The 11,644-nt window shown below is 47.7% G+C and overlaps 1 protein-coding gene across 1 annotated transcript; it reads left to right on the plus strand.

Annotated features, from left to right (window-relative positions):
- The first annotated feature begins 1,898 nt into the window (after window positions 1-1,898).
- LOC111160081 (phosphoinositide-3-kinase interacting protein 1) lies at window positions 1,899-11,644 on the plus strand. Its single transcript, XM_022522899.1, has 6 exons — window positions 1,899-2,189; window positions 3,158-3,274; window positions 3,361-3,480; window positions 4,420-4,620; window positions 4,718-4,796; window positions 11,311-11,644. The coding sequence occupies exons 1-6, from the start codon at window positions 2,105-2,107 to the stop codon at window positions 11,513-11,515; spliced, it is 807 nt and encodes a 268-aa protein (XP_022378607.1). The 5' UTR covers window positions 1,899-2,104; the 3' UTR covers window positions 11,516-11,644.

An 11,644-nucleotide genomic window follows, 5' to 3' on the forward strand; every position in this document is an offset into this window, starting at 1 on the left:
TACATGGGCACAATAGATAATCTGAAAATGGTACAAGTGCCGGCCCGTGTATAGCCTGACTCTATTATAATCAGAGGGGAGAGTATTATAATCTGGCAGAAGTAGCCCTTCAGAGTCTGCAGAGCATTTCATCAGGTAACTGAACACTCACTGCATACACAGGCAATAGATTAGATGCTGAGAAATCAATCCAAAAGAACTCCCTGCTACTCTGAAATTAAAAACTGCATTCTCATTTTCTCAAGCCTATATATTTTATGTAATGAAACAGGATTTATATTATACTTCTCTTGCAGTGATGTAAGAGGATTTAGGATCCTCAAGGAAAATCGTGCAAAGAGCCCTTCTCCTCCAGCCTTCTGCCTATAGAAATATCCTACTGATTCCCTGAAAAATAATGTAAGCTTTCTTTAGCAAATTAAATACACCGTTACTCTCTCCCTGACCATTTCACTTTGTTTTTCATGACACTTAAGACCACCTGACACTTTACGTATTTATCACTTATCTTTCCCAACTAGAATACAAGCTCTGTATGGGCAGAGGTTTCAAGTATTTTGTTCACAGATATGTTCTCAGTATCTGGAACTGTATCTAGTATGTAGTAAGTTCTCAAAAAAATTACAAAATTAATGTGTTTTTAAAAGACCCCTGAATAATATATTAGGATTATTAAATCCTAAAATTTTGGCATACCTGTGTGTATGTATATGTGAGTAAATTTATAGATTCTGTGTAATATTCAGCATAGGTCAAGTCAGGAGTCAGAAGATCAGAAGCTTGTGTGGGGAAACAGAAACACGATTGTAAAAACAAAGCAACACATCTTATTAAATGGACTGAGGGAATCAAACACAGTCAGCAAACTTCTATAAAAGTAAACTAAATTTATCTCTGTCCTTTCTATATCTGAAATCTGACTGTAGTAAATTCAAATTTACTTCAGATTGGTTGGATTCACATTAGCTTTCTTCCTCGATAAAGCTTTTGAGAGTTAGTGAAGTTTTTTTCCTTCTCCCTAAATTACTGCCCAAGTTACCCTGTAAAGATACAAGCCTTCAGATCGAAACAGTTTCCTATTTCTATTTTGAGATTTGCCTGAGTCACAAGGTAGTCTTGGAGAATCACTCTGCTCTGTCTCTCCATTTACTGACTGCCTGGGAACTCAAACTGTCAGTCAAACAGGAAGAGGACCCTTCTGCCTAACTCCAAAAGGCCTAAGTCATATGAATGTGGTGAGGTTTAATGATGGATATAAATAACTGCGAATGGATTTCCCACAGGGTGGATGAAAAAAGTCAAACATTTGACTTAACTTCCTCTATATGAATTCAGGGCTGTAGAAAGGGTACACTATTAAATACAGCCGAGCAAATGTCCCAGTGTTTGTATAACATGTGTTTTCAACTAAAGAGACCCCTTCTGTATTCCTACTATACATGACACCCCCCCCCCCAAACCCAAATATAAATAATGTAAAGTGACTGATCTGATCTTGGCAAAGTTATACTGTTAAAAAAAAAGTCAGTATTCATAAAGATGTATAAGCCACAAAGGCCCTTTTTCTTTTTTCAGAAATGGATAAAAAGTGTTCCTTCCACCTGGATACTCTTATTTGAGCCCCCTATGTGGTCTTGAGTTCCTCCTGCTTGTGTAGTTAGCATGTCCTAAGTTGTTCTGCCTTTGTGACTATAATTTCAAACCTTCTTCCCCACAACGAAGCCTTTTGACAGAGTTACTCTTTCTGTACTCACACAAATGGAAACAGAAGAGATGAAAAGCCCTGGGGATGCAGTCAGTGTAGGTCTCAAATTGATCCTCTGCTAAGTACAACCTGAACTTATTGCCTCTCTCTTATCTGGGTGGAGTTCCTTTCTGGGCTTAGTGATCTTGCATGGCATAGGAGGCTTAGGACCCAGGGGGCGCCTTTCAGCCGAAAAACACCTCGCTGCAGCAAGCTAGCTGGGAAGCTCCCAGTTCTAAAGAGAGGCTGTTTACCAGAAGAGCATAACAAGGGCAGGTCTGACTGCAAGGCTGGGACTGGGAGGCAGAGCCGACGCCAAGGCGACCCCGGTTAGACACTGGTTGGTCAATCACCCGCAAGATGAAGGAGGTGAGGATGCTCTTGGCCTGGGTGCAAACATTCCTCATCAGCAACATGCTCCTAGCAGAAGCCTATGGATCTGGAGGTGAGATTACAATCTTTCCTTCCTGCAGCAACTTAATGAAGTAGAAAGGGTAAAGCAGTTTCCCAAGCATGGCCAGGCTAGACAGGAAGATCACTGGAAATGAAGCTTTTAGCTGGTTTCTCTTGTTCCAAGAAGGCTTCTCCACCCCCACCCCCCCTTTTTTTCCCCTCTTCTTTTTCCTCCTTTCCCTGTCAGGGTTTGCAGCTCCATATTTGCCATTAAGAACAAAGGCAAGTAGCCACTTTCTCTGTCCTTCTCCTTGCCTGTGGCTCATGAATGCATGGAGTTTGGGATTCATCTCCCCTACTCCCTAAGTCTAGCTCTTTTCAGGGGCTTTGCATGGTACCGTTAGGGCACAGGCCCTCCTTCCCCATGCTCTCCTGATGAGGGGAGTGGGAGTTTGGAGTCACATCCAAGCAGCGATGAGGTAGGTTCCCTCCAGTTTGAGGCTCTCTTTTGCCTGACTGAATCAAGGCTTTTGTAGAATTCTCTTGGGAGGGAGTATTGCCAGTGCCATTGTGGCCATATCCGTGAAAGGAACACCCCAGTTTATGTAATGTGGAATTACAACACAGGGATGAATTTCAGGTCCGGCCACCCACCGACTCAAAAGTCCCAACATCTCCAGAAAGGTACTCGAACCAAGGCCTCTCCTGCACACTCCTCCTAAGTGGCCACAAGTTCCAGAATAACAACCCCTTGCACTTGTGCAGTACTTTCCGGCTTACAAAAAGCAAAGCAAAGCTAACATGCTCTGACCGCTGAGTGAGGGCCGGGCACCAAAGAGACGCTTTAGATGCGCTTTCTCTTCCTCTTTTTCGGGACTCACAACAACCCATCAATCAAGGCAGCAGGGGTTTTCCACATGAGGTCAGGGAGGCCCAGCCGGCCCGTGGTCGCCCAGGCGGGGTAGGCCCGGCTCCACTGCCGGTCACTCAAGTGTCTGGTGGGGCTCCTCTTCCTCACAGACTGCTTCTGGGACAACGGCCACCTGTACCGGGCGGACCAGCCCTCCCCAGCACCGGGCCTGTGCTGCCTCAACTGGCTGCAGGCGCAGAGCGACCTGGCGTCTGCCCCCGAGTGGGGTGAGTGTCTGCCGGGGGTGGCGGGCGGGCGGCGGGCGCGGTCTGGGTCCTGGCCCCGTCCCATGGCGCCTTCTCTCCCCTCCCAGACGCCGGCAACCACAGCTACTGCCGGAACCCGGACCAGGACCCGCGAGGGCCCTGGTGCTACGTCAGCGGCAACGCCGGCGCTCCGGAGAAGCGGCCTTGCGAGGACCTGCGCTGCCCAGGTACCCGCCGGGACTCCGAGGACCTGGGGAGCCCCGAAACCCCCTCGCCCAGGGAGGCCTGGGAGCGGCCGTTACACCCGCCGCGCACGTGCGTCCGCGCGTCGCCGGCCGGCCCCGCCCCGCCCCCGCGTCGTCCGATTGGCCAGGGCTGTCTCCAGGCCTCAGGGCCTAAAGCCCATTGGCCGCTGCCGCCTCTCCGATTGAGCTCATCCTCCGCGAGCGCCTTGTAAACAACCGTGGGAGGCGAGGCCCCACCTCTTGGCCGCGCGCTCCCTCCCTGGTGCGCAGCCTCCGGGAGCTCTCGGGGTTTAACTCCCAGCCCCACACCCTTAGCGAGTCTCTTAGTGTGTAGTGGTCGTTTGTGGAGCGTCTGCTGTGTGTTAGGCACTCTACTCGCAGCGCCCCTGGAAAGAAGATGTTTGGGGGGATCTGAGCCTCAGAGAAGTTCAGCGACATACGGAAGGAAATGGCAGGGTCCAGATTTGAATCTGAAGTTTCTTAGATTCCAGAGCGAAGGCTGGTTGCTCCTGAGGCGGCTAGACCGTTCTCTGAAATTAGATTAAATGGGATGTGTAACGCATATAACATAGGGATTGGTAAACAAGTGGATTCATGGATTGTTTCCTAGCGCAGAGGGAGACCCCTTTGAGAAGACGGCAAACTGAGCCGGGCCTTGAAAGGTGGCAAGGATTTGAACAGATAAAGATTAAAGAAAGAGAGGCTCTTTCTTAGTCCTTCCTCTCAGATTTGCCTTGTCCCAACTGTAGCGTGGCCCCCTCAGACCTGGTCTCGCCCTTGGGGCAAGGATGGATTTCAGTGTGTGTAGGCATCCTAAGGTGAACTCCCTTCCCCTTACCTCCCCCAACACTCCAGGCCAGTTTCCCCTGTGAAATTCACTCAGGCCACTCTAATGAGACATATTTTACACTTCACCTCCAGATACCACTTCCCTGTCCCCTCCAACCTCCACAACAGAAACTGAGGAGGCGTCTGAAGTGCCAAGTGGAGAGGAGGTGCAGGTGTTCGCTCCTGCCAACGCCCTGCCTGCCCGGAGTGAGGCAGCAGCCGTGCAGCCAGTGATTGGGATCAGCCAGCGGGTGCGGGTGAACTCCAAGGAGAAAAAAGACCTGGGAACCCTCGGTATGATTGTCCCAACCCCTCCTGTGCCAATCATCAAGAAATATTTTCTGATCGTCTGGGGTGAGGCTAACGGGACCTTGTGCCCTCTCCTTGGCAGGCTATGTGCTGGGCATTACCATGATGGTGATCATCATCGCCATTGGAGCTGGCATCGTCTTGGGCTATACCTACAAGAGGTAAGTAGCTTCTCTTCTGGGCTCTCTGAGAGGAGGGGAAGAAGGTGAATAAAGCCGAATCCGCCTTTTTTGTGGCATCCATGCCCAAAAAGGAACTGAAGTTTGAAAGAGGAAAACTAGCTTAAGATGTACAGACTTGGTTCTAGTCTTTAGCAGGTGACCTTGAACAAACCTTTTCCTTTGGTGCCTCTACTCCTCACCCAAAAGCCTTGTCAGGTAGGAGCTCTGGTTTCTCACGTTACAGATGAGAAAGCTTTCACCAGAGAGGTGAATTGACTTGCTCATGGTTGCAGTGCCTGGGAGTGGCAGAACCAAGATTCAAACCCAGCTCTTTTGATACCAGATTCTCTACTGTCTAACCCAAATGCCTGGTATGAAGTGAGTGGTGCTGCAGAAATCAGGCTGAACACTCATTGTAGGGTCCCAGAGGTTGATTTCTTTCTTTCTGTGAGTGACAAAATTCTACCAGAGGGGCACCTGGGCGGCTCGGTTGGTTAAGCATCCAACTTGATTTCAGCTCAGGTCATGATCTCAGCGTTGTCAGATTGAGCTCTATGTTGGGCTCCATCGCACTGGGTGTGGAGCCTGTTAAGATTCCTTCCACCCCTGCCCGTTTTAAAAAATACATAAAAATAAAATAAAATCCTACTAGAAAAGTTTCCTAGCCACTCCTTTTGCAGTTGGGGCTTGAATACCCTGGACCCTAAGTGGGATCTCCTTCAGAACAGGAGGAAAAAATGAGTTGGAGGACCTGTTTGCTATTCATCACCACATATGAGAAAGTCAGAGAGGTTCCTGGGAAACTCAGGGACCTGACCTGTGGCTGGAACAACAGGAGGAGAAATGCTCATTTTGAGAGGCTCTCTGAAATATCCTATGGAAAAGGCTCTCAAAGTCCATAGTGGGTGCACGGTGATAAGTCAGAGTTGCATTCATTTTTACAGCATTAGGGAAATTATTTGCCAGTCTGGGCAATTTCAGGAGGTTTGACTTCTAGCCCTGAGTGCTTGTGATATTTCTCTTCTGTGGTCTGAGAAGGCTTTCTGAAAGGGAAGTGACATGGTAGCCTGCATTTTCCAGTGGTAAGGGCTATGGCTGAGCTCACAGCGCTGGTGGGTTACCCAGCATTAAATAAACCTAGCGTGTCCTTAGAGACTGTGTAGTTACCCTCCTCATTTTACAGATGAAGAAGGAGAAGTGTTGGCTAACAATAATAACAACAATAGCGGCAAAAGTGAACATTTGCCATATGCCAGGCCCTGCTTCAAGCAATTTGCATGCTTTAACTCAGTTCTTACAATCACCTTTATGAGGCAAATGCTGTTATTATCCCCAGTTTACACATTAGGAAACAGACAAGAGAGGTTATGTACCTTGCGTGAGGTCACACACCTAGCATTTGGTGGAGCCAAGTCTTAAGTCTTGCCACAAACTATCTGTGTGATTTTGGACAAGTTGCTTCCATTTCCTACTGCAGAGCTTAGCTCAACGTGTAGCAAATAGTAAGTGGTCAGTAAGTGATAGCTGTTTTTTCTTTTCTGTAAAATGTGAGTCTTGTACTAGCACTCTCTGAGCCCTTGTTCCTTCTCTGGTTTTCTATGATTCAGGAAGCAGGGGTTCAGAGAGAATCAAGTATTGACCTAAGAGGCTCTCCTGACTTCTGTTCTGAGGCTATTGCCCTTAGTGGAATGGTTAACATGGCAGGTCCAGGGACACCTGCTTGTTCATTTCAGCGAGTTAGAGAAAATGATGTGGTAGCCCTGGCCTACAGTTCATAATCAGACCCTAACTTGTTGGCTGAGTTGAGCCCTTGAAATATTTCCTCCTTCCTCAACCATTGGATAACAGTTGGCTCTTCTCCAATCTTGTGACGGTTTCCAGGTGCTTGAACTGACTAAATGTTCTTCATTCTGAGCTCAGCTCTCATGCCCAGTAAGGAATCCAGGCCTTTTTTCTTCTAAATTTGCTCTCTAGGCTGTCACAGGACTGCCCCAAGGCCTTGAATTTACTGTCCTGTAAACTCAGGTCAAGGCACCAAGTCACCAGACTCCCTGTCACTAACCACAGGACCACCCCTTTCCTCAGCAAAAGTGCTCTGAGAACACACTGTAACAGGAAACCACATGTGGGCTAGAGCAAGCTCTCAGCTCCCATCTCTCTCCAAAGTCAGAGAACGGTGTGTCCTGGAAAGAGCTGTTGAGTGTAGGTTCTGCTGTTCCTCTGCACTTCAGTTTCTTGATTGTTGAATGGGGATATATCCCCATCCATACACCCATACCCACCCACCCAAGATTATCATAAGTATTAAATATAAGCAGAACACCAGTCAGGTTAGATAATCATGATAGTGGCCAGCATTTATTGCATGCTTTCTAAATAAATAGGACCTTACTGAATGTTCTTCCCTGATGATCTAGCTCAAGCCTCATGACCATACTTACAAGGCTCACTTTTTTTTTTTTTTAAGATTTTTATTTATTTAACACACAGAGAGAGATCACAAGTAGGCAGAGAGGCAGGCAGAGAGAGAGGGGGAAGCAGGCTCCCCGCTGAGCAGAGAGCCCAACACGGGGCTCGATCCCAGAACCCTGAGACCATGACCTGAGCTAAAGGCAGAGGCTCAACCCTCTGAGCCACCCAGGCACCCCACAAGGCTCACTTTTTACACGTTTTACAGTAAGCTGCTGAGACCTAGAAGAGTTAAGTGCCATGTCTAACCTACATAGCCAGTAAGATGTATCCAAGGATTATCAGTATCTCCCCAAAGCCCAGCAAGGCTCAGCAGCGTCATGCAAATTTGCTTTGAAATTGCAAAGTACAGTAGGAAAAATGGAAACTGAAAAAATAGCTGGGTCTAGAAGTCAAAAGAACCAGGATGTAGTTTTGGAACTGCTGCCAATTCTGGGTGCGACACTGGACAAGTAATTTACCTTCTCTGGTTTCCTCAGAGTTTCCTCATCTGTAAAAAGTGTAAAGGCAGGAGGTCAGATGTGATGATCCTCTGAGTTCTAATGTTTCCGAAAAAGACAGTATCACCTGCTCACCAGCTACAGACAGTACTGGGTTCAAATCCCAGATCTGCTATTTGCTTAAATAAATGATTTAACCTCTTTGCACCTGCCTTCCCATCCCTGAAACAGGGATCCTAATAGATACCATATAGGTTTGTTGTGAGGATGAAATTAGACAGTGTAGTTGGGCATAGGGTTTGTGTGCATAGATTTAGCTACCTTGAGGAACTTTTCCTGAGCAGCAGTATGGCACAGCACTACTTCCAACTGGGAAAATAGTGAAAGAATAATTGGAAGAAACCTATGTTGCATGAAGGAAGTCTGGAGTGTTTCCATCACCCCAAAGAGGAGTCAGAGGCAGGCAGCAGCTGCAGTCACGCCAGCTGACTCTGGCCAGCCCAGCTCCTGATCATGGCTCTGTTGTAGTCATGGATAGAATTACTGTAACCCTTGAACTCTGCAAAGGACCAGGAGGCTAATGGGATGGAGCTTTCCCCTGGCTGGGAAGGGCAAGCAAGAACCAGGCTTCCTCTCAGGGGAGTAGGGCCGCAGGTGGGGGTGGGTGAAGGCTCAGCCTGTCGGGTCTTTGTCATGGTTGTCTAGGCTACAGGGTTCAGCCAGCCAGTCTGCAGCTCCCTGTCCCTGCCCCAAGAGCGGTGTCTGTGCTATCCAGAGGGAGCGTTTATTTTCTGATAAAAAGGCAAGGGAAAAACTGTAAGTCAACACTACTCCACCCCCTTAGGAGGGGAGCTGAGTCAGTGAATAAGCCTTTTGTTCCTTCTTGGCTGCCAGACAACAGCCTGGCTGCCCACCCCCTCCCCCCCCACCAAGGCAGTAGGAAGGGACTGAGCTGCTTGATGGTCAATACAGCAGGCCTGGTGGTCTCTCTTGGATCTTGACAGGAGCTAGGGACAGCCTCTGCATCTCCAGACTCCTAAGCACCATTAACAGGAGGCCCGTGGGGTTGGGTGTGTTTTGAGGCTTCTAAATGGATGAGATTATAATCCAGATGAATCCCAGTACCTCCTTCCTTTACTCTTGGCTGTTCTTCCAGTCCTGTTCTGCTCCATTAATATGAAATGATATATTGTCCCCTAAAGACTTATGATGCAGCCTGACCATTATCAACAGCTGGACTCAGCCAGGTGCTTGGTAAAGAAGATGGCTGAGGAAAGCAGGACAACTCCAAAGCCTTAGTTTATCTATAAAATGTGGATAATATTATCTTGCAAAATTGGTGTGGAAGTGGTACATATGTAAAGTATGTGGCATCCAGTAGGTGCGTAGGTAGCTCTTTTTATCTTGGATAATGGGAAGGTCATTTCCTGGCACCTTACTAGGTACTCAGGATGTATGAGTTCTCACTTTCCTTCTTCCTCCAGCTCCTTAGATTCCGAAATTCAGGCCTCGGCAAAGGACACCTGCATCTCCTCTGCTTTTGTTAATTGCCTTTTGGCCTTCTACTGGCTTGGGGTTCCCTTAATAAAATTAAATCCAGACCTTCCAAGTTTTTCCTTACTTGGGCAACCTTGAAGAATCTGGCTTTTTGTTTTATTATGGAAGGAGGTGTTTCCTTCTGTGGTGGCAGCTGTAATTGATGAGCAGAGGGCAAAGTGAATGTTAGGCTGAGTGGGCATACACTTGGGCCAGACAGCCATCTTCCCATGTCCCTCCATTTCCTTTCGGGGTGCTCTGGGAGTTATTTTGCTGCAGGAGTTGGTGGTATCCAGTACAGAGGCTAATGATAAGGATGGGGTAAGTGCCTTAGGCTTGCATATGCAGAAACTCAGTCACCCAGGGTGACTCAGGGAGATGAGCTCACAAATTTGCCTTCTGTGACCTTACAATGAAAAATAGGCAATCAGAGCACATCTCATGTGAGGAATCTTACATGTCAGGGGCCATGAAGGTTATCAAGCCCAAGTCCTTGTTTTACAAATGATAAAATTAAGGTCCAGAAAGAAGGGGAGCTGCTGAGGTCACATAAACAATAATTGCCTTGGCTGGTCAGTAGGAGTTTCCTTGGGAAACAGATTAAGATAACATGGCTTGGTGAGTCACTCATATTCAGGGCAAATCATAACCTCCTCTGTGAGTTTTACAGAAGTTCTGCTGTTTTCAGAATGCATTCACATTCATTATCTTATTTTGAGACAGATATTGTCCCATATCACAGCTGAGGAAACCAAGGCTCAGCAAGGCTAAGTGTTTTGCCAGGTGTCACTCAGCCAAGGCTGGTACTAGAATGCAATAGAATTGGTTGATTTACAGATAGTTCTGAGGCACCTGTGCAGACTCCACCCCCTCCAGGTCCTGCTGTTTTCTCAATATCCCTCAGTCTCCAGAAACTTGTCATTGTACCTCATATGATGGATGTGTAATTCATCTGCTCTCCCTGAGGTCTGAAGCAGGCCTGTGTTATTTCACCAAGTCATCCATCAGCTGCCTATTTCAAAGCCTCTTTGGGGTGGGCTCCTTCTAGGAAGGTTTCCTCTGAAATCTGTGTCTAGTTGTGACTTCAGAGTATGCTGATTTAGGTCCTGAGTATTGGTTCTGGTGTGTAGTGTGCTAGGCACTCACCAAACTCTTTGGCCTGCAACAGGCGTGGTCCAGGCCAGTGGGAAGGGCCCTACATGTGCAGCCAGAAGACTAGGTTTGAGTCCCTGTGCCACCATTTCTTTGGGATGACCCTGATCAGGTCAGAACTTCCCTGAGTATCAGCTGGAGTCCAATGGACTTGGGTTTGAGCCCATTAGGTTATTGGAGAGTTCCTTCACTTCTCTGAGCTATTTCTTCATCTCTAAAATGAATGATAAGACCTAATTGCTGGGGTTCAGCCAAGAATGAAGTGAGATAATGTACACAAAGTTCTTAGCATGGAGTGAGCACTCCCATTTGAATAAAATGGGCAATGTCATGGTCTGATTGGGTCACTGAGCACTATGAGAATTCAAAGGTGCGTGAACATGGAGGGATCTGATAGTCACTGTTTCATTGTCTCCTATTGACCTGAACAGCCTTTAGTCCCTTTTACCCCCTGCATGGGCTGGGGACAGTCCTTGTTTCCAGCCAGTGCTCACATCTTCCTCGAACTTTAGAATAAGATAGCTGTCTTGGAATAGGTCAGTTTTCTGCACAACTTTATGAGTTAGGACTGAGATGGTTCACTGAGTTGGTTCTCTGGGTCTCTTGGAGCCCTTGGCTGAAAGAGCAAAACCATATCTTGCTTTCAGTCTCTCCCCTCTACACTGTCTTCACTGAGCCTGTCCACAGCTGTGTGAGGTCCACGCTACTATACACCAGTTTTACAGATGAGGAAGCAGAGACCACAGGTGTGGGAGCTTCTTGTTAAGGCAGTCTGGCAGAATGGAAATCTCATATATCAGCCACCGATTTGCTCTGACTATGCTTAGCCCTTGCCTCTTCCTGGGTGCAGCAATGCTATTTAATGAGCAAAGCCACTTGGGAGGCACAGCCTGAATGCTACCTTCTTTTCCTGCCAGGGGGAAGGACCTGAAAGAGCAGCATGACCAGCAGGTGTGTGAGAGGGAGATGCAGCGAATTACCCTGCCCTTGTCTGCTTTCACCAACCCTACCTGTGAGATCGTGGATGAGAAGACTATTGTGGTCCACACCAACCAGACTCCAGTGGACCTTCAGGAGGGTAGTGCTCCCCTCATGGGTCAGGCAGGCACTCCTGGGGCCTGAGCCACCAATAATGGGCAGGAACCCAGGCAGATACTGGTACAGGACAGCCTACCCTCCTACAGTTGGGAGGAGCTACACTTTCTGTTGTGGTTAAAACCGACCCTCGACCTTTTTTTTTTTTTTTAAATT

Source organism: Enhydra lutris, unplaced genomic scaffold, assembly GCF_002288905.1.
Source record: "Enhydra lutris kenyoni isolate GAN:26980312 unplaced genomic scaffold, ASM228890v2 scaffoldscaffold73, whole genome shotgun sequence".
Taxonomy (NCBI): Eukaryota; Metazoa; Chordata; class Mammalia; order Carnivora; family Mustelidae; genus Enhydra; species Enhydra lutris.

Coding starts and splice junctions, on each gene's coding strand:
- LOC111160081 (XM_022522899.1), top strand. CDS start 2,105: ATGAAGGAGGTGAGGATGCTCTTGGCCTGGGTGCAAACATTCCTCATC. Junction 3,481..4,419: donor CGAGGACCTGCGCTGCCCAG/GTACCCGCCGGG, acceptor CTTCACCTCCAG/ATACCACTTCCCTGTCCCCT. Junction 4,621..4,717: donor AAAAGACCTGGGAACCCTCG/GTATGATTGTCC, acceptor TCTCCTTGGCAG/GCTATGTGCTGGGCATTACC.